This window comes from Mus pahari, chromosome 3 (assembly GCF_900095145.1).
Source record: "Mus pahari chromosome 3, PAHARI_EIJ_v1.1, whole genome shotgun sequence".
NCBI lineage: Eukaryota > Metazoa > Chordata > Mammalia > Rodentia > Muridae > Mus > Mus pahari.
Genome location: NC_034592.1, coordinates 163,610,018 through 163,633,783, shown reverse-complemented (window position 1 = coordinate 163,633,783; position 23,766 = coordinate 163,610,018). Strand labels below are relative to the sequence as shown.

At 45.6% G+C, this 23,766-nt stretch overlaps 1 protein-coding gene across 2 annotated transcripts in view; it reads right to left on the bottom strand.

Moving 5' to 3' along the window:
- The window catches only part of Rtel1 (regulator of telomere elongation helicase 1), a 34,984-nt gene that overhangs the window by 3,101 nt on the left and 8,117 nt on the right, over positions 1 to 23,766 (bottom strand). For both annotated transcript variants that reach the window (XM_029536210.1, XM_029536211.1), the window contains exons 8-28: positions 22,793 to 22,877; positions 17,978 to 18,043; positions 16,914 to 17,067; positions 13,558 to 13,596; positions 13,411 to 13,489; positions 11,900 to 11,997; positions 10,902 to 10,957; positions 6,549 to 6,623; positions 6,360 to 6,441; positions 4,167 to 4,299; positions 3,892 to 4,005; positions 3,757 to 3,797; positions 3,484 to 3,569; positions 3,261 to 3,338; positions 2,755 to 2,832; positions 2,282 to 2,428; positions 2,088 to 2,203; positions 1,743 to 1,866; positions 1,482 to 1,632; positions 1,255 to 1,394; positions 601 to 699 (exon numbers count right to left, since the gene is read on the bottom strand). In XM_029536210.1, coding sequence (XP_029392070.1) covers positions 601 to 699; positions 1,255 to 1,394; positions 1,482 to 1,632; positions 1,743 to 1,866; positions 2,088 to 2,203; positions 2,282 to 2,428; positions 2,755 to 2,832; positions 3,261 to 3,338; positions 3,484 to 3,569; positions 3,757 to 3,797; positions 3,892 to 4,005; positions 4,167 to 4,299; positions 6,360 to 6,441; positions 6,549 to 6,623; positions 10,902 to 10,957; positions 11,900 to 11,997; positions 13,411 to 13,489; positions 13,558 to 13,596; positions 16,914 to 17,067; positions 17,978 to 18,043; positions 22,793 to 22,877 — 2,041 coding nt within the window. The remainder of the gene's footprint in view (positions 1 to 600; positions 700 to 1,254; positions 1,395 to 1,481; positions 1,633 to 1,742; positions 1,867 to 2,087; positions 2,204 to 2,281; positions 2,429 to 2,754; positions 2,833 to 3,260; positions 3,339 to 3,483; positions 3,570 to 3,756; positions 3,798 to 3,891; positions 4,006 to 4,166; positions 4,300 to 6,359; positions 6,442 to 6,548; positions 6,624 to 10,901; positions 10,958 to 11,899; positions 11,998 to 13,410; positions 13,490 to 13,557; positions 13,597 to 16,913; positions 17,068 to 17,977; positions 18,044 to 22,792; positions 22,878 to 23,766) is intronic.

The following is a 23,766-nucleotide window of genomic DNA, read 5'->3' as shown; positions in this document are numbered from 1 at the left end:
GTCTGAATCCTCTTACAAGCAGGACAAGGACAAAAGCCACCACACTTGGGGCTTTTCCAGCAGGGGTTAATGGCTTAGGATGTAACTGAACATTTCATCTGAGACTAAGAACACACTGTACCTCCTCATATGGATAATTCAGTGTCCACACTCAGAGCCAGCACAAGGCCACTCTGCTCATTATGGTAGAGGGAACCACAACCAGTTATCGATCCCAAACCAAATGATCCTAAGAGTCAAGACAGATTCCAGCGGAAAAGAAAAGGTTTTCTCAGCAGAGTTAGTATAGTGGCACATGCCTGTAATCCCAGCAGTTGGGAAGTAAAGGCAGGGGATCAAGAGTTCAAAGTCATTCTTTATTACATACTAAGTTCAATGCCGGCCTTTTTATGACCCCGTCTCAATCTCAAAACGAAAAAACGGAGAGGTGGGATTGTCTTCTTAGAGAAAGAATGGTGAACTGGAGGCCCCAGGTTATCAACATCATAGCTGCTCAACTCTAGCCACACCCTTGTTTGGTTAGGGGCAATGGGCACCAGAGGTAAGATTCCCACATGTGCCCACAAGCAGCTATCTTAGCTGCAAGTAACACTAACATACCGGATGGTTGGCCAGCCTGACTTTCTTCCTTCCTCGTTTTTGCTCAACAGACAGCCTCTTCTCGCACTGGAGAGATGGGGTGGTGGAGGAGCCGAGAGCCTGAGAGAAACACAGCTGTGGTCCCAACCCAAACCCAGAATTTCCAAAGCACCTGTGATAACCTTTTGGGTTCCCAGGTTCCTTGCCTGTATCCTGAATAGAGACTTGAAATGAGATGCAGGGAAGGGTCATACCCTGATTCTGATGGCAACACCGATGTTCTGGACTTTTTATGTCATGCCCCTTGGCCTTGTTTACAAGTAGCAGTGAGAAAGCCACATGAGGGACATATTTATGGTAACTGATTATCAGAGCAGGGATGGAGGGAAGGAGCTCCAAGTCAGATCTAGGAACTTAAAGGCTTTTGGGCAGAGGGTATATGAGGAGAAGGAACTCAAGACACCACTCCCAAGGCCAGCTTTGGGCATACCAGGGGTAGAAGTGCTAAATTTTGAGTAGACTGCCAAAGTGACCCACCAAAGAGACATGGTGGTGGCACTATGGGAGCCAGGGTCTGGGGATGAGGCATGGTGCAGTGGTGTTGAATCTCACTTGCCCAGCTATGTACTGGGAATGGTCCATGTCCATGCCAGATACCCTCACCCCACTTCACACCTGCTCCTCAGATGCCCCAGCCTTCTGCTCGTTGTATTCTAAGGCAGCTAGCAGCCCCATGGGTCTCTGCTGGGCAGAAAATGTCTTCTGCTCATACTCCACACACAGGCTACTCTCAGAGTCTCCAGCAGCTGGTGATCCTAAAGAAATATGTGTTGGCAGGAAAGCTTATCAGAAAGCAAGGATACTGCCTCTGTAATATGTGGTTTTTACCCAACCCTACACACCTATGGGCCTCCGCCTCAGGCTGGGCACATGCACATCCAAGCTCATGGCTTTCCTGGTGGAGAGGGAGTAGCTGGACAACATAGCCTCCTTGACAGCAATTTCTCCCTCACTCACACTTGAGGTCACAGCCTGAGGAACTGGCAAAGGCATCTGTAGAATCACAGGGTGAGGAGGCTTGCTTGCATCCATTGCTCCCCAAAAAAGGGATTCCAGCCCCTCTATGGGGACACAGGCAAGTCAACTGGGCATTTGGAGCTCACAGTTTTCTGAGCAACACGGAAGAACTGGGCCACATCTCGGATGACATGGCCGAAGTTGTCATACACCTTAAGGTAGGGGCGCACCCAGGAGGGCAGCTGGGCCCTGGCGTCAGCATAGGCGAACCTGGAGGGTGAATGAGTGGCTGTCAGTTCAAGTCCTCTACTACAGAAACTAAGGGCCATCCCTGCCCTACAGCCACTACACTCAAACTTCAAAATGAAGGAGTAGTATCTGTTGGCAAGGCCAGAAAGGTAGCTATAGGCTTCCTATAAGGAAGGGGGGGGGGGGGATTGTGGATCTAGAAAGGGAGAAGAAATGGGGATAGCCACAGTGTCTTCCTGTACCTGTGGTCACACAGGAAGATGGCCCCATAGTCATGGCGGTGTCGGATAACCCTCCCAATAGCCTGGTTCACAGCCCTGGATGCTTGTTGCTGATACCATTCCTGCCCAGAGAGGCACTAGAAAGTAAAGAATTTTGGTCATTAGGGTCCTTGGTCCCCAAAGTTCCCTGCGTACCCAGCCCTGTAGTATCTCACCTGGCCTCCAACCCCACTCCGTCCTTTCATCTCATCCAAGAACTGCATCTTGAGGACAACACGGGGATCCATGCGCGGGGGATATGGGAGGCCCGTGACAATCACACCACGACCATTCATGTCTGAGAAGTCCAGCCCTTCACTGGCCTAGAATGAAGAAAATAGGTATTCCTCTCCCCTCTTGGCTTCTACCCAGGCTTGTGGTCTACCCATGCCCTAACCCTTTCAGCCACCTATCCCAGGTATTGCAAGAAAAGAGAAAGTTCCATCCTCAGGTCCACAGCTGAGCTCATGTCAATTCTGCCATACTCAGAACCTCCTAACTTTGGCCTTGGCTATTAGCACCCAGCACAGCCCCTAGTATAGCTCCCTACTAACTTGTTTCCTGGATGTGGGACCCAAGGCAGGAGCTTTGTTTCAGATTACGAAAAGAAACTGGTAGAAAGGGGCAAGATAACCTGCAGAGACCTCACCTTTCCCCGACACACTGCTAAGAAGGTGGCCCCATTAGACCCAGGGGAGGCAACTTGCTGGTAGTACGCATCAATGACCTATATGGAAAGGATGGTCAGTCAGGTTTTGTTCCCTGTCCTTATCAAATGAGAACTAAATCGTACTTTTTGAGACAAAGGGGACACCAGGGTTCTGAGAGCATTTCCATGATACTATTACCAGCAGATGCACATCCAATACCCAGAGCCTGTCTAGTGTTTCCAGAAAACATAGAGATCCCCACAGACAGGGTAGCTGCTGGGTCCCAAAGACTTGGACAGGAAGATGCACTGCTATTATCTACATGCCAAACCATGTTAGGGGCATTCTGATGAAACACTCAAGAACTTGGAAGTAAGCATAAAGTCCAGAACAGGTAGCCTGGAGTCAACCAGAGTCCCTGAGCAGAGACAGTGGTCAGCTGAAGATTTTAAGGGCTGAAGATTTAAATGTAGGCCCCACCTGACTCCTAATTTGTCTCACAGACCTCTGAGAAGCTGCCTTTGTTCCTGGGTTCCACGAACAGAGGCTTTAGTGCCTCTACCTTCTTGGCCAATCCTTGCACCTGTGGGAGAAAAAGCTAGGATGTAAATGGACAGGTAAGGGCTGTTCCCACAGCCCTGTTTACATGCTCTGTCCAACTTCCTTGCCCAGACTTCCAGCCATATGGGATGATGTTCTCTTTCAGGAATATATGTAGGGGAACGCACCTGCCAGAACTCCAGGCTTTTCTCCATGACAGGGTAGGAAGGGAAGAAGACCAGAAGCCCATGGGGCACCACGCGAGCAACGTTGCCTGGAAGTGGTCCAGGCAAGGCTTAGAAGACTACTGAGGGCCCTGTTGGTTCTTAAGAGTATACAAACTGAGGAGTTCCAGGCCCCTAACCCCCATGGACTAGGGTAGAGGGTCTAGAACCAGACCAGTTATGAAACAAGGGTTTCCTAAGGAAAGAAGAAAGAATTATATGTGGAATAGTACTTACTCAGAGCCTTCCCCAGGGAAGATAAGCACTCTTCAGAAAACCTGTACAGTCACAGACAGGCTGCTATTATGAGAGGCCTAGACCTCAACAACCCTCAACACTATACAGATAGGCACAGAAACCAGGACACTTTACCTTTTGTCATAGGCAGAGCTTAGCTGAACACCATCAGGGCCTCTGGGGATAACCCCCACCCAGAGCTGGTTCTTGTCAATGATGTGTGGATTCTCCAGACAGACTGGGAATGGACTGGAAATGGCCAGAGGAAATAGATAATGGGATAGACCCAAGTTCTGAGAATCTTCAGGATACTGGCCCACAGAAAGCACTCAAGTTCAGGCAAGCATCCCCACCCCCATCCACCATGTTCCTAGTGTTGTGACCTCCAGCCAGAGGTGACTCATACATACATCTGCATCTCCAGAGCAAAGGAAGACAGTGGAGCCAGTGTACCACTGGTGAGGATAAGGGTACGGACTCCTTGGTAGACCAGTTCACGCATACTGTAGCTGGGACTGAAGCACCAATAACTCAGCACCTTCCCTGCAAGGGGGTACTGGGTGTGAGGACAGGACTGGGGTCTACCATCCTCATCTACTGTATTGAAAGAGCAAGCCACCTGCATCCACACAGGTCCAGGTGCAGACATCAGGGCAAAAGGCCAGGTCTGAGATGAGGTCTGAGCCCGGCCTATAATCTGACCCCTCTCAAGGATCCAGAGAACAAGAAAGAGGTTGACCCAGAAGGATGCTGGCAAATACAGAGAAGATAATCTGGTCCCAACTAAGTTCTGTAGAAACCATGGCATGTGGCACTATATCTAGAGTTACCCTACCAAAAGCACACAGGGAGGAAGCAGCATCCAAACTCATAATGTGTCAGGCATAACTGCCAAGGGAATCAAATTCACAGATTGTGGTGACATCAGTAGTAGGCAAGGTCAGATTCAGAAGGAAGCACAGTTCCAAGCACTGCCTGGCTGACTAGAACCTCACTCTGCTCATTCCTAGAAATCTTTGGAAGATCCAGAAATTAAACCAGAACACCTTAAAAAAAAAAAAAAAATCACTGAAGGCAATGCAAGGTGCCATCAGAAATGATTTCCATTCCTGGTTAGAACCTGCCCTGCCTGAGGTTGTCTCAAAAGTGGCCAATGACCTCAATAAACTCATTTCCTATGAACACCCTCTAGGGAAAACTACCAAGAAATCACTACCTGAGCACCCACCAACCTTCAAAGGCATCACTATCACAAAGGACGCTTCTTGCTGGGAAGAGGATTATTTTATACAGTAGGGAGACTCCTGGGGACAGAACCACACCATAGGTCCTGCTGAACTCACCCCACCTCTAACCCGATTTTCCTGGTAGGCTCAAATGACTTAAACCACAGTATTCACATAAGCTCCATAGGACTGCTTCTGCTAAAGAAGGCTGCAACCTGTAAGTCACAAAGCGGTCTAAGAGCATAATTGCATACATTTGAGAGGCAGAAGCAGGCAGATCTCTGTAACTTCAAGGCCAGCCTGGTCTATACAGTGAGTTCCAAGGCAGCCAGTGTTACATAATGAGACCCTGTCTTGGGAAAAAAACAAAACTAGGCAGCCAACGAAAGAGTAGTCCATAAAGACGGAAAGATGAGAAGAGAAACTCACAGACAAGGCATTGCTGGAGAATGTAAGATATGTGGGAGCTGGGCAGGGCTATAGCCTTGCTGAGGGGTGCATTTGACATGCAGTCTGAATACCGTACGAGTTAGCGGTTGTCACAAGGCATACCTGTGAAGCCAGCTGCTGAGGCTAAATTCCATATAAGGTAGGTGGGGCAGACTGCAGTAATGTAGAGAGTGTTCAAAGGCCCCTTACCACCTGCACAGGAACCCCAGTAGCATTGGTACCACTCTTAAGGTACTAAGAAACAGCTGAGCCCTAGAGAGTTTATGAGAGGTAGAAATTCACACCAAGCTCACTGTAGGCAATAGGGTCAGCCACCTGCTCTTCAGACATGACTCTAGTGCTGTGGCACTGGCTAACAGAGGATGAGAGCCATACAGCTCAAAGCTAACTTGACTTAACCTAAAGAAGCACATCCTGAGCCGAGTGACAGTGCACACCTTCAAGCCTAGCAAGATCTCTGTGAGTTTGAGGCCAGCCTGGTCTACATATCTAATTCCAGGCCAATAAGGGTTACATAGTAAGATCTTGTCAAAAACCAAAAAAAAACCCAAACCCACAAAATTAAACATTTTTATTTAAAAAGAACTGTACTGAACCAAGTGTGGCAGTATCTAAGAGGCAGAGACAGGTAGATCTCTAAGTTCAAGGCCAGTTGGTCTACAGAGGAAGTTCTAGGACAGCCAGGGCTACACAGAGAAACCCTATCTTGAAAAAACAAAATAATAATAATAGTGTACCCTAAGTCAGGGAGGGGAGGCCTTGCAGAGAGCCTGGGTTCTGTCACTGACCTACTAGGTGACTCTGGGTGGATAAAAGTGCTTCCTGTTTCTGGCTTTTAGTGGGCATGAGTGTGCATGACTCCAGATGTGATGTTATTATTGTGCAAAGGTTGAGCAGGGTAGAGTTTCCTGCAGTGAAGATTTGTACCTTGTTTCCTGGATGTAGTGGTACTCCAAGCATTTGACCGCTGAGCTGCTCTCCGGTGGCTGGTTTCAGGGCGTATGTGTACCTAGAAGGACAAACATACACATGTGCCTGCCCAGGTCCTACAGCAGCCCTGCCCCCACTGGTCTGTGAAACCTTTAGACTTGCCCACATCCTGAAAGCTGCTCTTACCTTATAGGAATGTGAGATACCCAGCCCCACCAGAGAACCAGGGCTGCCTTCCGGAGGGTCCACGCTGAACACAATCTGAAAGGCACAGCAGCAGAGCAAAAGGAAAGGGAGCCTGGGTTGAGAACACAAGCATCTTCATAATGCGATGACAACTAAAGCCTCTTAGCCCAGCATCCAAGAGCCCAAAGCTATTTCATCCTTCTCTAAGTCAGCCCTCTACTGAGACAGATGCTCTCCATTTGTCTCATATGGCCAATCATCACACCCCGGCCGAGGCAGTAGCTTATCCCTGATGTTCCTTCCTCTAAGTGGCTCCAAAGCTCTCTTGGGCCTCCCCTATTGGGAGCCGCCGGAGCACATTAGGGTTGCGGCACCGGGACAGCCTTACTAACTCAGTTTACTCTTCCTTCAGTGCCTCTCAGGGTCCAGGGTACTCTAGTAATTCAATATTTAAGATTGTGGCAAGGTTCTTAAAAGTCCAGGAAAAGGTTAATCCCAAAATTTCATGTGACAGAGGAAATACTCAGACAGTTTATGAAAACAAAAAGGAGTTTATTCTAATTAGTATCCGAACTTACCAAAACCTTGACAAATAAGAATAAGTAGTAAAGCAATACAACAACAGCAGCAAGAGACTAGAGAATGAAAGAGCCAGGTAAAAGCAGACACCTTACCCCTTATAAGGGATAGTGGGTAGATGCTCACCCCCTTCACAAACCCACAAAACTCTACAGAAGACTTCAAGAACCATAGGAAACCAGGTGTGGATTAGGCAGCATGTGTCAATGCAACAAAGCCTCCAGCAGCAAGAAAATCTTTTAATTGAGCCTACCAAAAGACAGAAAAAGTAGGTAGAAGATATGTCCATCATACAGGGTGAACACACAGGACTTACAAGGCCTCCAAATCAACAAGAAACACAGCCATAGCCAAGGAACCACCACCATAACCACAGGGTAAATAATTAAATGAGAGACAGGTTGGAAACAGGTGATTCTGACTTCCCTCAAGAGTTTCTCTTTGCATACACCTCCTGCCTTGCAAAGGTAGCTTGTCACCACTTTTGGCCTTTCTTACCAGGCAGATCCTCTTTAACTGTCCTTCCCTGTTCATCCCCAACTAAACCGACAACCCCAAACTCTCATTCCAGGGTTCTGCTGTGACTAGAAGTCCCTTACAGCCTGTGTGAAAGCCTCCAGGCACTGTGTTCCACCTGATGTCCACTGGACCAGCTTCCCACCTGGGTTGTGTGAGCATGGCACTGTGTTCTCTCAGGACTTTTCTGTGTCTGCCTAGACTTCTGGCCTTCAGGACATCATCATCTGCCGCTGCCCTGAACCTCCTGAGCTGCCTTCATTGTTCTCATCCCCACCTGACAAAACATGAAGGAGGAAATGGAAGTAGTCTGAACCACTCTTCCCTGGCCTGGGCCTCGCATGAGTGTTTAGAAACACCCTCATACATCACAACCTAAACTGGCCATGTGGCGGGTAAGCAGGGCTCCCTGATTTCATGGGAGCTATGTGAGTGATAAGCAGGGCTCCCTGATTTCATGGGAGTCATGTATTTCTCCAAGAATACACAAAACAAAAATTTAAATTTGCCTGGAGCGATGGCTCAGTGATTAAGAGCACTGATACTCTTCCAGAGGTACTGAGTTCATCTCCAGCAACCACATGGTGGCTCACATTCATCTGTAATGGGACCCAAATCCCTCTTCTGGTGTGTCTGAAGAGAGCGACAATATGCTCACATACATAAAATAAATTAGATTTATTTAAAAACAAACAAACAAACAAAAACAAAAAAAACAAAAAAACTTACACTTAAAGAATAAAAGCAATCTCAGGGTGACTCATCACCTGGTCGTGAAACATCAGACAGGTTTGTGGGAGACAGAAAGAAAATGAATAAGAATTCCAGCTGGGGGCTGATGAGATGGCTCAGCAGGTAAGAGCACTGACTGCTCTTTCAGAGGTCCTGAGTTCAAATCCCAGCAACCACATGGTGGCTCACAACCACCCGTAATGAGATCTGTCACTCTCTTCTGGTGTGTGTAAAGACAACAGTGTACTCATTTATAATAATAAATAAATCTTTGGAAAAAAAAAAAAAAAGAATTCCAGCTGACTAAGAGACTAGTTCCCCCAACTTAGCAAAGATATGTGATAAAAGGAAAACTTGACTCTACAGTGTGAGTGCATTTACATATGCAGGTATATGTGAATGTAAGATGAATGCTCACTACATGTGTGACAGAGGTGAGCAAAAGGGGATTGGGGGAAGGATTCCAATCTAGGATCCACAAACTCTACTTCTGGTTTACCCTTCTCTGGCCTGACAAAATCTGACTGGCTAATTGCTTTTCTGTGCACATTCCCACATCCTGACAAAAACTCTTGGCACCTATGGTTATGTACGAAGCAGCTGTGAGATAAGCAGCTCACCAGTCGTCTGCTCTGCTGCTGAGGAGCTTGCTAGCAAGGATCTAGCTCGTACAATTCCAGAGTAGGGTAGGGAAGGTACTAGGAGCCTTTGGAGCACTTGCCAAAGAAATTGCAAACCACTGGGCAAGAAAGTCTGAGTTCCAAAAGTATGGATAAGGAAAGTATCTCCTTTATAAACAGAGAGTAGAGAATAGTGTTCTGAGGAAGAGAGAGGTTGTCCTGCTCACATGAGCCCTCTAGGTCTGGGAATAACAGTGCCTCCTCTGTGCCTGTAGTTGAGGATGAACCCACGTGGGAAGAGTAGAGTAGATTCTTGGAAGGTGTTTCTGATGAAAGCCCTGCTGGTCAGCAGAAACCAATTTGCTGAGTAGGACCAAGGCTTCTTGCACTGGGGACAAAAGCATACTCCATAATGGCTAAATGGCCCAGCTCTGGGTGGGACAGGGGCCCCAGACAACAAGAAGTCATAGACTCAATGGTCATGGATAGACCACCATCCTAGGAAGCAAGATGCCTAGAAGTTCCTACCTAATATGCCTCTGGAGAAGTTCTACATGAAGGGAGCCTAGTCTGCCAGGACAATCAGGTGCCAAAACCTTCCTCATCCCACCAAACATCTGCAGTCTTTCAGTCAACTCTCCATTCATGGAGTGGAAAGCTGAGACTACTATGTTCCTTATCACAAAGCTGGCTGACAGGGAACAGGCCTGAGCTCAGACCTTTCCTATCACATGTACACTTGGCCCCATGCCCTCACTGTGGCCCAGCTACATCACAATCAGACTCACAGAGGTCTCAAGCATTCAGTTTGCCTCTCCAGTAAGAGGATTTGCTTTGTGATTACAAAACCAAGGCACGAGCCGGGCGTGGTGGCACACACCTTTAATCCCAGCACCCGGGAGGCAAAGGCAGGCGGATTTCTAAGTTCGAGGCCAGCCTGGTCTACAGAGTAAGTTCCAGGACAACCAGGGCTACACAGAGAAACCCTGTCTCAAAAAAAAAACAAAACAACAACAACAACAAAAAATCACCAAAACAACAAACCGTAGAAAGGCTAAGCAAAGCTGAAGCTGCCCAGAGGCCTCGACCACCAGGATCACCCTCAACCACCTGGTCAGGACGGCTGGCGCACTAGAGCTGAGGACATAGCTGCATTAAGACATATGTGTTCTATACCTGAGGACAACTGCATGTCACACAGACAAGAGAGAGAGATCCCCAAAACAGCACAGTGAGAGCAGGAGGAGACCTGATGAGGTAAAAGGAGTCCCACTTGGTCTCTGACCCTGGCACCACAGCCATCCCTCCTACCCCCCTCCTACTGCGGACACACAGACCATGGCGGACACACAGACCACGGCGGACACACAGACCACGGCGGACACACAGACCACGGCGGACACACAGACCACGGCAGACACACAGACCATGGCAGATGCACAGACCACGGTGGACACACAGACCACGGCGGACACACAGACCATGGCGGACGCACAGACCACGGCATTTATAGGACCATCTGCCTTTCCTCTGAGAAGACACACAGGCCATTTGTCTCTATATTCCTCCCACTCTGAATCTAACTGGAGCTATCAACAAGGAGGCTCTGCCCAGCCCCAAAGGGGACAAATGAATTCCAAATAGCTCCTGACCTCACTCTTCACAGGATCTTGGTCTTAAAATACCATTCTGGATTTATCTGGCCACTAAATAGCCAAAAAAAAAAAAAAAAAAAGGCCAGATCTGCCCTCTGTTAACAACGCCCGCTGAGGCCAACACTGCATTCAGGTCAAAGTAAGATACTTAGGGTTTTAGACGTGTGATATGAGGACCTCTGTCCATTCCCTGAAGCCTTTGTTGTCACTTCCAGAAACAGAGACCCCAACAGTTAAAAGCAGTTTCCTACCTGGATAATGTCCATGAGCTTCTGCAACCCAGCCGTGTTGGTGAACACACCAGTACCTGTGGAGCACACAGCAGAAGAGACGCTGAATCCCACATCACCAGGAGCCATCACTGCCTCCCTTAGCTCTGTCTTACATCTGCTGAAGCAACCAGCCTACCCATAACCAATATCAGTGACAGGATGTGCTAAGGAAGGGCAGCTGACCTGTTCTTTCTGGTGTTAAGGAGCAATCAGATTGGGGAAATCTCCCCTAAGGACTACAGACTTCCAAAACAATGATTTGGTCATTTGGTCAAATGATATGGGGGAAGGTGGCTGCTATCCCCAATGCATAGCATATACCATTGCATGTGACAATGCATATCTCACTCCAATCAACAGAGTAACAGCCCATAAGGACACTGTCCTTTGGAAACTTGATCTCCTAAACTAAGCAGAACTCAGGTATAGTAGCAAGAGGGAAAGACGCCAGTAAGGCCCACATCTCACTGAATCCAAAGTCTCTGACATTCCTCCCTAAAAGGGAACTAACTAGAAAATACTGCAGTAAGAAACCAATGCAGCAAAGATGAAAAGAGCATAATGGTTGGCCAAGTGTCACTACTGACCCTGTGTCTCAATCAGAAAGAGAAAGCCAGCTGGGCCCAGTGGCCACCCCTGAAATTTCAGCACTCTAGAGTCAAGAGGGTCAAGATCAAAGCCAGCAAAAACCTGTCCCAGAAAACCAAGGGTGGGGGATGTGACTCAAACAACAGAGCAACCATGAATGAGAGCCTGGGTTCACTCTTCAGTACCACTCAGGGTTAGGGTTAGCATGAAACAAACATGAAGGGTAGGCTGGTGGGGGAGCTTTGTTGACTAGAAGGCATGATAGCAACCTGCTGACACTGATGGCCAAGTGCTGACTGCTGGACATGGAACAGTAAGTCCTGCCGTGATGTTCATCTATATCAAAACCACTAGCCCTTCATGCTCCATATGGGCAACACAAGACTCACGTCCTGCCAGGTGCTGGATTATCTGGTCCAGTGATTCCAAAATGCAGCCTTTGGTTTGAAATGTTATTTGGGCTTCAGCAAACAGCTCGAAGATGTAGCTGCCAAAAAGAACAGAAACTTGAGACTGAGAGGATACAAGACTGTAGTTTCTGGGAACCTACAAGGAATAGCCTTTGAATTTCCTGTACTCAGAAATAATTGCTGAGTACTTCAAGGAAGCCAAGTGAGAGGCTTCATCCTGTAGTGGTCTTCTAGCAGGCAGAGGACAATGGATTACTGTCATGAGAATCACTACCAGCCGGGCAGGGTGGCGCAAGCCTTTAATCCCAGCACTCGGGAGGCAGAGGCAGGCGGATTTCTGTGTTCAAGGCCAGCCTGGTCTACAGAGTGAGTTCCAGGACAGCCAGGGCTATACAGAGAAACCCTGTCTCGGGAAAAAAAAAAAAAAAAAGAATCACTACCTAACAAGGAAAAGACAGGTGTGTAGGCAAGGGACCACAATTAGGGGTGACCTGAATGCAGGTTCTGTGTGTTTGAAGGCAATAACTCTGGGTAGCAACTCTAAAAGCCTTGGAAAGAAATGGGGAGGGGGCAACAGAAGCCACAGGGGGGGGGGGGCTTTGGCAGGGCCTTCAGGTGTAAGAAGGCCAAACAAGCACATCAGAGCCCAGGTCAAACTAGTATATCTGGATTATTTGGGAGTAACTGGGAATACCTGTAAAGGTTAGAACTCAGGGGAACAAAATGGTTCAGAGAGAAGGCAGGTAGCCCAACACCCCCCCAAAATGCTTTATCTTCCACAAGCACAGACTAGGTTCTAACACAGCTACTGGCTATAAACCTATAAGAGCTACCCCTCAACCCCAGCTACATTCCCTTATCAGCCTTCAAACCAGGCTACCCACAGTGCTTTTAAGGGGGGAAAAAAAAAAAAAAAAGCAAAGCAAACAGTAACAAAAACAGATTATGGGACAATCAGAACCTTCTGGGCCTCTACAAGCTCTAAACAGGCCTCAGTGATAGCACTAAAGGTGTAGTTATGACTGGCACTTGCTGTGTCATCCAGAGACCAGAGAGAGTTGGAGGAAATAGCTGGAGGAGACACTGTGAAGTAGTGTGGGTTGTTACTCCCAATGTTTTCAATAGCTACATAAAAAGCTGGCAAGTGGCTTTAAGAGATGGCTTGTTCCTTTTTCCAGGAGATCTCAGTTTGGTTTCCAGATCCATATTGGGCAGCTTACAACTATCTGTAACTCTAGGTCCAGGGCATCCACCACCTTCTTCTAAACCCCACAGGCATCAGCACACATGTGGCACACATTCACACAAACATCCACATATATGAAAAGAAAATAAGTCTTTTTTAAATGTTGGTAATTTTTACTAAGACTTGAAATTTGAAAAAAGACCCCACTGTTGGGTGAAGTACTCAGACAAAATCCCATAAGGACACTATGTATCTCCAACCCCAGACAGAACTTGGGGTAACAAGGTTAGCACCTATCCCTCACCTTCCAGGTTTGGTGACGCCTCTGTCATCCCCAGGCAGCTGAACAGCATCAATAGCCTCCTCCAGGCGAAGCAGGATCACTGTGAGCCAAGGATATGTCAGGGGCCTGCCTCTCACCCAGCCCAAGGAAAGGAAAGGCAACACTTACTCTTTAGCTTTGCGATGTCTTCCAGCTCCATGTTGAGTCCTGGGTGGAAAAGTATATACATAATTCTTTTTTTTTTTTTTTTTTTCCAGAGACAGGGTTTCTCTGTGTAGCCCTGGCTGTCCTGGAACTCACACTGTAGACCAGGCTGGCCTCGAACTCAGAAATCCACCTGCCTCTGCCTCCCAAGTGCTGAGATTACAGGCATGTGCCACCACTGCCAGCCTAATTCTTCATTTTTTAGTGCTGTCTGTAGCCTCGAGAACCAAGGTTTCCAGTGTGGTAGAAAGGGTAGGTGGGAGGGAAATTAGGTAGAGTCCACATTTGAATCATATACAACAGTATGAGCCCACATTCACATTTAGATAAATGCATAAATACATTCACGCACACAGAGGTTCTTCCTCTCCCTAAAGACCTCAAAATAACTAATAACCATCAGCATGTGCCCACATGTGTTCAGACAGAACCTCATGAGGACAGAGAGGAAAGCATTTCTCCTCTGAAAGGAAACAAGGGCTTGCTGGAGGCTGGATAGGAAGCCAAACAGTTGTCCACGATGGCCATAACTGTCAGGCCAGGTTAGCGGGACACAGAAATTACCTTCTAAATGACTTTGGTGGGATATTAAGCCTCAGCAGTAAGATTGATGATGGGTTGTTACCAACCACAGATACTTAAACGCATATATAATGATCAATATTGGTTAGTACCACCAACCTGATAATCTCCAGAATAAGTTAAGAGACAAAATCTCTGGTCATCTGTGAAGGAGTTTTGAGGTTGGGTTAATTGAAAGGGTAAGCAGAGCCATTCCATGGGCTAAACCTCTGAACTGAATAAAAAAGAAAAGAAAAAAAAAAAAAAAAAAAAAGAAAGAAAGACAAAAGAAAAAAGCTGGGTGTGGTAGTCCACACCTTGGAGGCAGAGGTAGGTGGATTTCTGTGAGTTCCAGGCCAGGATGGTCTCCACAGAGTTACAGGACAACCAGGGCAGCCTTTCTCTCTCTCTTCCCTCTTGTCTCTTCCCATCTCTTTCTCTGTTCTTCTCCCCTTACCTGTTTCCTGATTACAGACACACTAACTGCTCAAGCCCTTAGCATCACAAAATCCTAGCTATGATGGATTGATTATACTCTGAGAATGTGAACTAAGATGACCCTTATTTCCTTAAGCTCCTTTGATAAAGTCTTTTGTTATGACAAGGAGAAAAGTAACTAATCAACATTTAGACATGAAGATGATAATCAATCACCAACTGAGAATCAACAACTCAAACTTCCAAATTTGAAATGGGGGTGTATGTTGAGCATGATCTGCTTTTCCAATATGAACAGTGTCACCACAGAGCTGAAGAATCTTTACAACACTGTTTCTGCTACAAAATCAAAGGGATGAGAACTGGAGATGGCACAATGGTTAAGAGCACTTGACTGCTCTTCCAAAGGTCCTGAGTTCAATCCCCAGGAACCACATGGTGGCTCACAACCACCTATAATGGGATCTAATTATGTCTTTTGTTATATATGAAAAAAGTATATGTATATGTATTATGTATGATCATACACATAACATAGATAAATAAATGAATGAGATAGCACTATCTCAAAAACACATAAGTAATGAATTTAGGCATCAAGTAGCTGCAATGTTACTATAAAAAAGGAAGGCGGAGGTAACCAGGAGCCATCAAGAGATGATGATTTACAAGTTGGGTAAGAGATCATTCTTAGAAAAACAGAGTTATGGTTGTGATGGCAAATCCTCTTTAATTGGCGGCAAAGAGTGCCCTGAGTGTTCAGTTCATCATGTACCTCAAAAACAATGTGTTTTCTTTTGTGTATGTGTGTGCTGTATGCAATATGCCTGTGTGGATGTATATGTATATTAGTACCTGTGCACACAGAGGCCAAAGGAAGATATCAGATGTCTTCCTCTATTGCTCATTAGCATAATTCCCTTTAAACAAGGTCTCTCACTGAACCTGAAACTCAATGTTTTACCTAGGCTGGCCAGTGAGCTCCCAGGATTCACTTGTCTTTATAACACTGTGGTTACAAGCACAAGCAACCATAGTTGATTATGTGTATTTCCTGTACCTGTACTTTGCTTTAAAATTAAATGCAGGACTGGGTATGGTAGTGCATCCCTTTAGTCCCAGGACTCGGAAGGCAGAAGCAGGCAGATCTTTGAAGCCAGTCTGATCTGTATATCAAGTTCTGAGACAGGGCTACACTGAGAGAGGACCTGTCTTTTTTCTTTTTTTTTTTTTTTAAAGATTTATTTATTATTTTTATGTAAGTAACTATAGCTGACTTCAGAAATACCAGAAGAGGGCCTCAGATCTCATTATGGGTGGGTGGTTATGAGCCACCATGTGGTTGCTGGGGTTTGAACTCAGGATCTTTGGAAGAGCAGTCAGTGCTCTTAACCACTGAGCCATCTCTCCAGCCCTCTTTTTTGGTTTTTCAAGACAGGGTTTCTCTGTATAGCCCTGGCTGTCCTGGAACTCACTCTGTAAACCAGGCTGGCCTCAAACCCAGAAATCCACCTGCCTCGGCCTCCCAAGTGCTGGGATTAAAGGCGTGTGCCACCACGCCCGGTGAGAGGCCCCGTCTTAAAAAAAACAAAACAAAAACAAAAACAAACAAAACAAAACAAAGCACTAGCTAGGAAAAAGACATAGACGTCAGAAAACAGTGAAAGAACTAGGGCTGGGGATATAGCTCATCTGGTAGACTGCTTACCTAGTGTGCACAAATGCACAAAGTCCTGGGTTTGACCCCAGCATCAAAGAAACCAGGAATGGTGGCCAAAGTTTATAATCTCATCATTTAGAAGGTAAATCAGTAGAACCCGAAACTAAAGTTTGTCCTTTCTTTCCTACATTAAGTTTGGGGCCAGCCTGAGCTACAAAGAACTCTTGTTTCAAAAAGAGGGAGGAAAAGAAAAACTGGAGTATCAGATGAGCCAGTCCTTCCTGGACTACAGAGCAGTTGACGGCACTTCCTATAGCTACAATACTCCACCCAAGGAAAGAGGGAAATGTATAAAGACAGAATTTAAGTGCTCTTATTCACGGGGCCTGCTGTCTTTTTTTTCAGACAGGGTTTAAGAAGTCCTGAATGTCTTGGAACTCACTAAAGTGAGCTGAACAGAAGTGTTTCTTTGGTTTATTAATGGTGCCCTATCTGGTGACAGAAAGTCACACGACAGGAATCCTGAACTAAGTTTCTCATGCCCCAGAATGCTATCTAGACAAAAGATACCAGGAAGATCAGACGTTGCTCTTATGCAGAATATGCTCCCAAGATGCCTCTAATAGACTGAGTCTACCTAAGTTCTTAGCCATAAACTTACCTGAGCTGGACGTATCTACGATGAACTCCTGTTGGAGTTCACCCTGCTGAGTCACCTGGGCTTGTTCCTCCAAAACTTGGTTGATAACCTCCAGGCCTGAAGCCACATCACGGGGAGTCAAGTCAAAGGAGGCTGACTCCTCACATATCTTCTCCTGAGGGCAAAAGTAGACCTGTGTTACAGCAGAGTGGGACAGAATGGGGACTCTAGGAAGCAGAAGTGGAAATACAGGAAGGACTGAAGAAATCCCCAGAGCCCCAGCTCCTAGTCTAGAAAGTAAAGTCAAAGTTGGTCCAAGGAAATTCACTGCCCAAACCAGTATTTTAGAAAATTATTTCACTTTGAGTTGTCAAAATTCTGCTACTGGAAAATTTATCAGCAAAAGCAGTAATTTTGGCATCAAAAGTCAGATGATACCACCAATCAGCTCAATAATCCCCATAGCTGCCTGGAGCCAAGTAGGAAATAAGGTCCTGTTGTGGGAAGGCCTGGCTCTCCATCAGTTTCATGGCAGGCTCCACAGCAGCTAAGGATGAGGCTACTCATTCTCTGAGGTCTTTCTACATAGCCCTGAGTAAGCAGGGGCAACAGACACAGGGGTGGTGGCGGTGGTGGGTTGTCACTGTGATCATGTGCTGGTGAAAAGGGACAAAGAAAGTCAGGGGAGCTCCAGAACTACTCATGATGCTATTACTACCAAAGATGAGCAGCTGCCTCCACAGAAGTTTCCTACAGGTCAAGCCAAGTAGCCTTAAGAGTAAAGACATTGCTGGAAAAACAAGAGTATGGTACAAGAAAGAGCAGAGCCAGGCTATCCAGACCAATTGTCTAGAAGGGCACAGGCCCAGTGAGAGGCTCTTGTTTGGACTCTCTACCTAAGGGCACATCTGAAGCCCAAACTAGCCAGACTATGGCCCAACTGATAAGCACCTAAGACATGAGCAGCACCTATGTTTGCTTGGTCCCAAGAACCATGCCACTGGATCCAAAGTAGAACTTCTCCAGAAACATTGAGAAAGCTGGGGAGACAGGAAGTACTTAGCACAGAGGCCAAGGGGACTCACCACATTGTGAGCTTCATCAAAGATCACAACTGTTCCCTTCAGGTCAATGCTGTGCGCCTTACGACTCTACAAAGAAGGGAAATTATCATGAGCTGAAGACATGTGGAGCCAGCTAAGAGTGCAGACCTGCATATACAGGAAAGAAAGGTAACCTGAGGCAGATGGTGCATCATAATCAGGTACCACACATTATGAAAGAAAAGCAAAGGCCCTCATACTCCACTATGAGAACTGGCTCCTTCTCCAGGCTGACTGTGAAAAGCAGACTCACAGTTACCTGTCCAAGTCTGACCAAAGTTGGATGCTTGTGGCCATCGATACTAAGAAATTGCTCACACAGCACAAAGCAGTATATGTTACAGTCAAAACAGGATGATCAAGTAAGCCAGCTGAATGGCTAGGTAGAAAAAGGCACTTGCCTCTAAGTTTGATGACTTGAGTTCAATCCCTGAAACCCACAAGGTAGAAGAGAACTGAACCTACGAGTTAAGGGTACAGCTGTATTCTTTTGTCTTATTTTATAACACTAGGTACCAAACCCAGGGCCTTAAGTGCTCTACCACTAAGCTTGAACTGGCCTTGTTCTTGTGATCTTTCTGCTTCAGTCTCCTGAGTGCTGAGATTACAGGAATGCATTACCATGCCTAGCACAATTTTTTTTTTAAGATTTATTTTTATTTTATATATAAGGGTGTTTTGCCTATGGGTATAATCTGTGGACTCTAGTCATGCAGTACCCACAAAGTCCAGAGGAGGGTGTCAGGTTCTCCTCGAACTATACTTAGAGCTCTGTGAAACGCCATATAGGTTCAGGGAAATCAAAAGTAGGTTCCCCAGGAAAGCAGTCAGTGAGTGTTCTTAACCACTGAGCCATCTCTCCAGCTCCACATCTAGGTTTTCATAGATGTGGATTTTTTTTTTTAAAGATTTATTTGTTGTTATATGTAAGTACACTGTAGCTTTCTTCAGACATACCAGAGAGGGTGTCAGATCTCATTATGGGTGGTTGTCAGCCACCTTATGGTTGCTGGGATTTGAACTCTGGACTTTCAGAAGAGTAGTCAGTGCTCTTAACCGCTGAGCCATCTCTCCAGCCCCAGATGTGAATATTTTACAAACAGTATTCTACTCCATCATGAAGAATATAGCTTTGAGCGGGGCAGTGGTGGAGCACGCCTTTAATCCCAGCACTTGGGAGGCAGAAACAGACAGATTTCTAAGGCCAGCCAGATCTACAGAGTGAGTTCCAGGTCAGCCAGGGCTATTCAGAGAAACCCTGCCTCAAAAACAAAACAAAACAAAACAACAAAAAGAAGGAGGAGGAGAAAGAGGAGGAGGAGCATTTCTGAGCAGTGTTTCTGAGACTACTGGCAGAAACACTCATTGCTGGCAGTTTCTAGCTTCCCACTGCTAGGTAGTTGTCAGAAAACTCCAGTGACTGCATGCCTGAGTCACTGGACTAAGGACTGTATTTTCCTAGAAGGTAGCCACAAGCACACATTGTTGACAGAGCTACTGCATGATCTCCATATCCACCAGCCACAGCTGGGACTTCCAACTGCCCCACATCTCACTTTAAGTTCCTTCTACCTTTGTTTGCTGCTGATGCTGTTGTTAATTTACTTTGTGGCAGGGATAGTGCTTGTGTGCTAAGGTTCATAAGTAGAGGTCTTAGGACAATCCAAGAGTTCTCATCTTCCATCATGTAGGCCTTAGGAACTGAACTCAGATCAGGCTTGCTTGGTGATGAGCACCTTTACCAGCTGAACTATCTTGCCAGCATGCTTTTTTGTATATGTGTGTGGTCCTGGGACTGACTACAGTGGCTCACATATGCTAGACAAATGCTCTACCACTGAGCTAAGTTCCTAGACCCTTAAGTCTCTTTAATTCCAGGCATTTCCATCAGAATACAGTATCACTTCCTGTTTGGGCCTGAAGTGACCTTGTGACTAGAGCAGTTAAATACCTCCACACAGGCAGAAGTGGCCATTCTGTAAACTTCAGAAAACTATCTACTCAGGTTTCTTAGCAGTGAACTGGGCTGTTCAATTCTGAGAGCCTTTGTGCATTGTGGATCCAGGTTCTTTGAAAGGCTGCAGCATTTCCTCATTTTCTTTCTTTTTTTTTTTTTTTTTGCATTCACCAACCCAATACAGTTTAATTGTTTTCAATCAAAGGCTTCCTCATTTTCTGAAAATTGATATTTTTTCTTTAAAACCATGTTTTAAAGTTTTTATTAACTTTAAAATGCTTACAGCTAGCTGGGCATGGTGCGCGCGCCTTTAATCCCAGCACTCAGGAGGCAGAAGCAGGCGGATTTCTGAGTTCGAGGCCAGCCTGGTCTACAAAGTGAGTTCCAGGACAGCCAGGGCTATACAGAGAAACCCTGTCTCGAAAAAAACAACAACAAAAAAAATGCTTATAGCTGCATATTCCATTTTTTTTGATAAAACAAAGAGCAAATATATGCATAGTGTAAAGAAACACTGAGATTCTGACATATTAAATTTTTTTTTAAAAGATTTATTTCATATTTGAGGGTACACTGTTACTGTCTTCAGACACACCAGAAGAGGGCATTGACCCCATTACAGATGGTTGTGAGCCACCATGTGGTTGCTGGAAATTGAACTCAGGACCTCTGGAAGAGCAATCAGTGCTCTTAACCGCTGAGCCATCTCTCCAGCCCCCATATTAAAATTTTAATAGGCACATCAGCAATGAAATTTACAACGCATGAATAACTAAATCACTTACTTTTTCACAGAGCATGTTCAATGATAGAAAATAAAGTTTGACCCTAGTATCTGTGCGTGTGAATGTATATATGTACGTATGCATATAACTTGAAAAAGTAAATATACACACTATTCTCAACTAGGATTAATGCTAAAAAAAAAAAATTAACTAACAGTGGGAAGATCAAGATGTGTTAGAAGGTAAGGCACTTTAATACCCAAGCCTCGAGTTCAATCCCTGAGAACTACATTGTGGAAGGAGAGAACCAAGTATTCCAAGCTGTCTGCTAACCTCCACATATGCACAGTGGATCACACATACATACACTAAAACAAAAATAAATTAGTACCTCACAATTTTCTTTTAATCTTAACTGATAAAGCCAAGTGTGATGGTCCACACCTTTAATCCCAGCACCTGGGAGGTAGAGACAGGTGGATCTCTGTCAGTTGGAAGCCAGCCTAGTCCACAAAGTGAGTTCCAGGACAGCCATGGCTCTTATGCAGAGAAACCTTGTCTCAAAAAAACAAAAACAAAAAAATAAAACCTAATTCTGTTGAAAGGAAAAACTGATGTTAGAGTTTACTAATCTCTCAGAGTGTGATAGCATACACCTTTAATTCAGGAGATAAAGGCAGACACATTTCTCTGAGTTCAGGCCAGCCAGGGCTACACAGTGAGACCCTGTCTCAAACAAAATAATAAGGCTTTAATTTTTCTAATTCTTTTAGAAAGCCTAAGCTTGAAATTTTGATTTAAGTCTAACTTATTTTGTTTTGTTTTTCAAGACAGTGTATCTTTGTGTAGTGCAAACCAGGCCTGCCTCTGCCTCCCTAGTGTTGGGATTAAAGGCATGCAATACCACAGCCCTGCTAAGCCTAACTCTTTAATCTTTCAATTATGACTGACAATATGACAATAAGTATGCAATAAGAATCCGAACCCTCAAGCCAGGCTGGGTCACACATCTCTAATCCCATCCTCATCAGGCAGAGACAGAAGGAGAGACTAGGATACACAGAGACACTGTCCTAAAACTTTTCAATTCCAGCCTTTGCATTTAGATTTGCAGTGAGAAGGACTAAGGCTCATTCTGCCTAGCGCATAGCCACCTATTCTAGCACCATGCTTTGAAGAACAGGTTAAAAACGGCAAATTTGAGCCGGGCATGGTGGCTTTAATCCTTTAATCCCAGCACTCAGGAGGCAGAAGCAGGCGGATTTCTGAGTTTGAGGCCAGCCTGCTCTACAAAGTGAGTTCCAGGACAGCCAGGACTATACAGAGAAACCCTGTCTCGAAAAACCAAAACCAAAACCAAAAACAAAAACAAATGACAACTTTTCATCCTCCACTGAATTCCTTTGATATGTATGTCAAAACCCTGGGCTACAATAACTCAATAATACAATAAAGTGGTGGTAAGTGCTCACTAACTGCAATGATTTCTAACCCAGTGCTTCAAAACTGTCATGCTGGGGCCAGCAAGTTGGCCCAGCAGGTAAGGGTATTTGTCTTGTCTTTACCGGATCACTGAAGCCTTCTTTCTGTCCACTTCAGCTATCTTCAACCTCTGCCATTCAATAGCATCTTCTGCTATCTGCTCTCCCAACTCCAGGTACTAGAATCCAAGCTCTGTAAGAGATGCCTAAGTAGCACCCCACACTTTTAAGTTCTTGATATATGTTTACCATAGGGTTAGAAGCACAAGATGCCCACCAGGTTATTACTAATACCAGAAGTTACTGACCTTGTCCATGTGGACATCTATGGGAACCAAGAATGTTGGTAGAGTGTTTGCCTAAACATCCATAATAAAGCCTTGGGGTTTTTCATTCTGGTTAGCCTGCCTATGCCTAGGTTGCTCAGAAAGAACTCATAGCTCTAAGCTATTCACAACTGCATCTGGACAGGTATTCAGCCTAATCAGTGTTTTTTTTTTTTAAAAAAAAAAAAAAAAAAAAAAAAAGGCCTCTTGCCCACATTTTCTCTCCGAGGACCTAATAAACAAAGGTTCACGTGGCCCCTCCAAAGCCCAGGGATAACCCTGGACATCAGCAGCCATCAGCTTCTCACCTTAGCATCCAACAGGTAATTGTATGGCATAAAGATGATGTCGGCTTGCTGCTTCATGTTTCGAGAAAGGTAGTATGGGCACATTCTGGGGGTAAAAAGAGACAGAAGATCTTTAAGTCCCTTCACAGGAGGTATCCAAAGAGTACAACTATTACATGAGTCATTGTGCCCTCCGGTAAAGGAGGACCCTCTCATTCTGTACACAGAGCCTCAAAGAAATTAGCACCTGACATAAAAGGGCAGCCCATGTGAGTTTTTCACTACGTGAAGGTTTCATCTGTCTTAACACTCGATAGTTGCTGTGTTTGGTGGTGCATACCTTTGCTCACAGCACGGAGAAGGGAGGAGCAGACCTCTGATCAGGCCAGCATGATCTTAAAAATGAGTTCTGGGTCACCTACATAGTGAGACCCTGTTTCAAAAAAACAAACAAAAACCCAACTCCAAAACTTGATGGGATCAGGGAAATGTCTCAGGGATATTCTAAGTTTGATTCCCAGATTCCATGTAAAGTTGGAAGGGGAGAACCAACCCCACTGTCTGCTGTCTGCTGACACCCACACCAACCATCCATACATATATACATATGTACACATAAATAATAATGGTCTGAGAATACCACTCAGTCAGCAGAACGCTTGTCTAGCATGTACAAAACCCTGGGTTCAATCCCCACAACCATATAAGCCAGACCTGCTGGTGCATGCACCACCTCAGCACCAAAAAACTGAAAGCAAAAGGTCAGTTCAAGGTCATCAAGACAGAAACTGCTGGGGGCTGGAGAAATGGCTCAGAGGTTAAGAGCATTGACTGCACCCAGGCCTCGTGCGCACCCTTTAATCCCAGCACTTGGGAGGCAGAGACAGGCGGATTTCTGAGTTCAGGTCTACAGAGTGAGTTCCAGGACAGCCAAGGCTACACAGAGAAACCCTGTCTCGAAAAACTTAAAAAAAAAAAAAAAAAAAAAAAAAAAA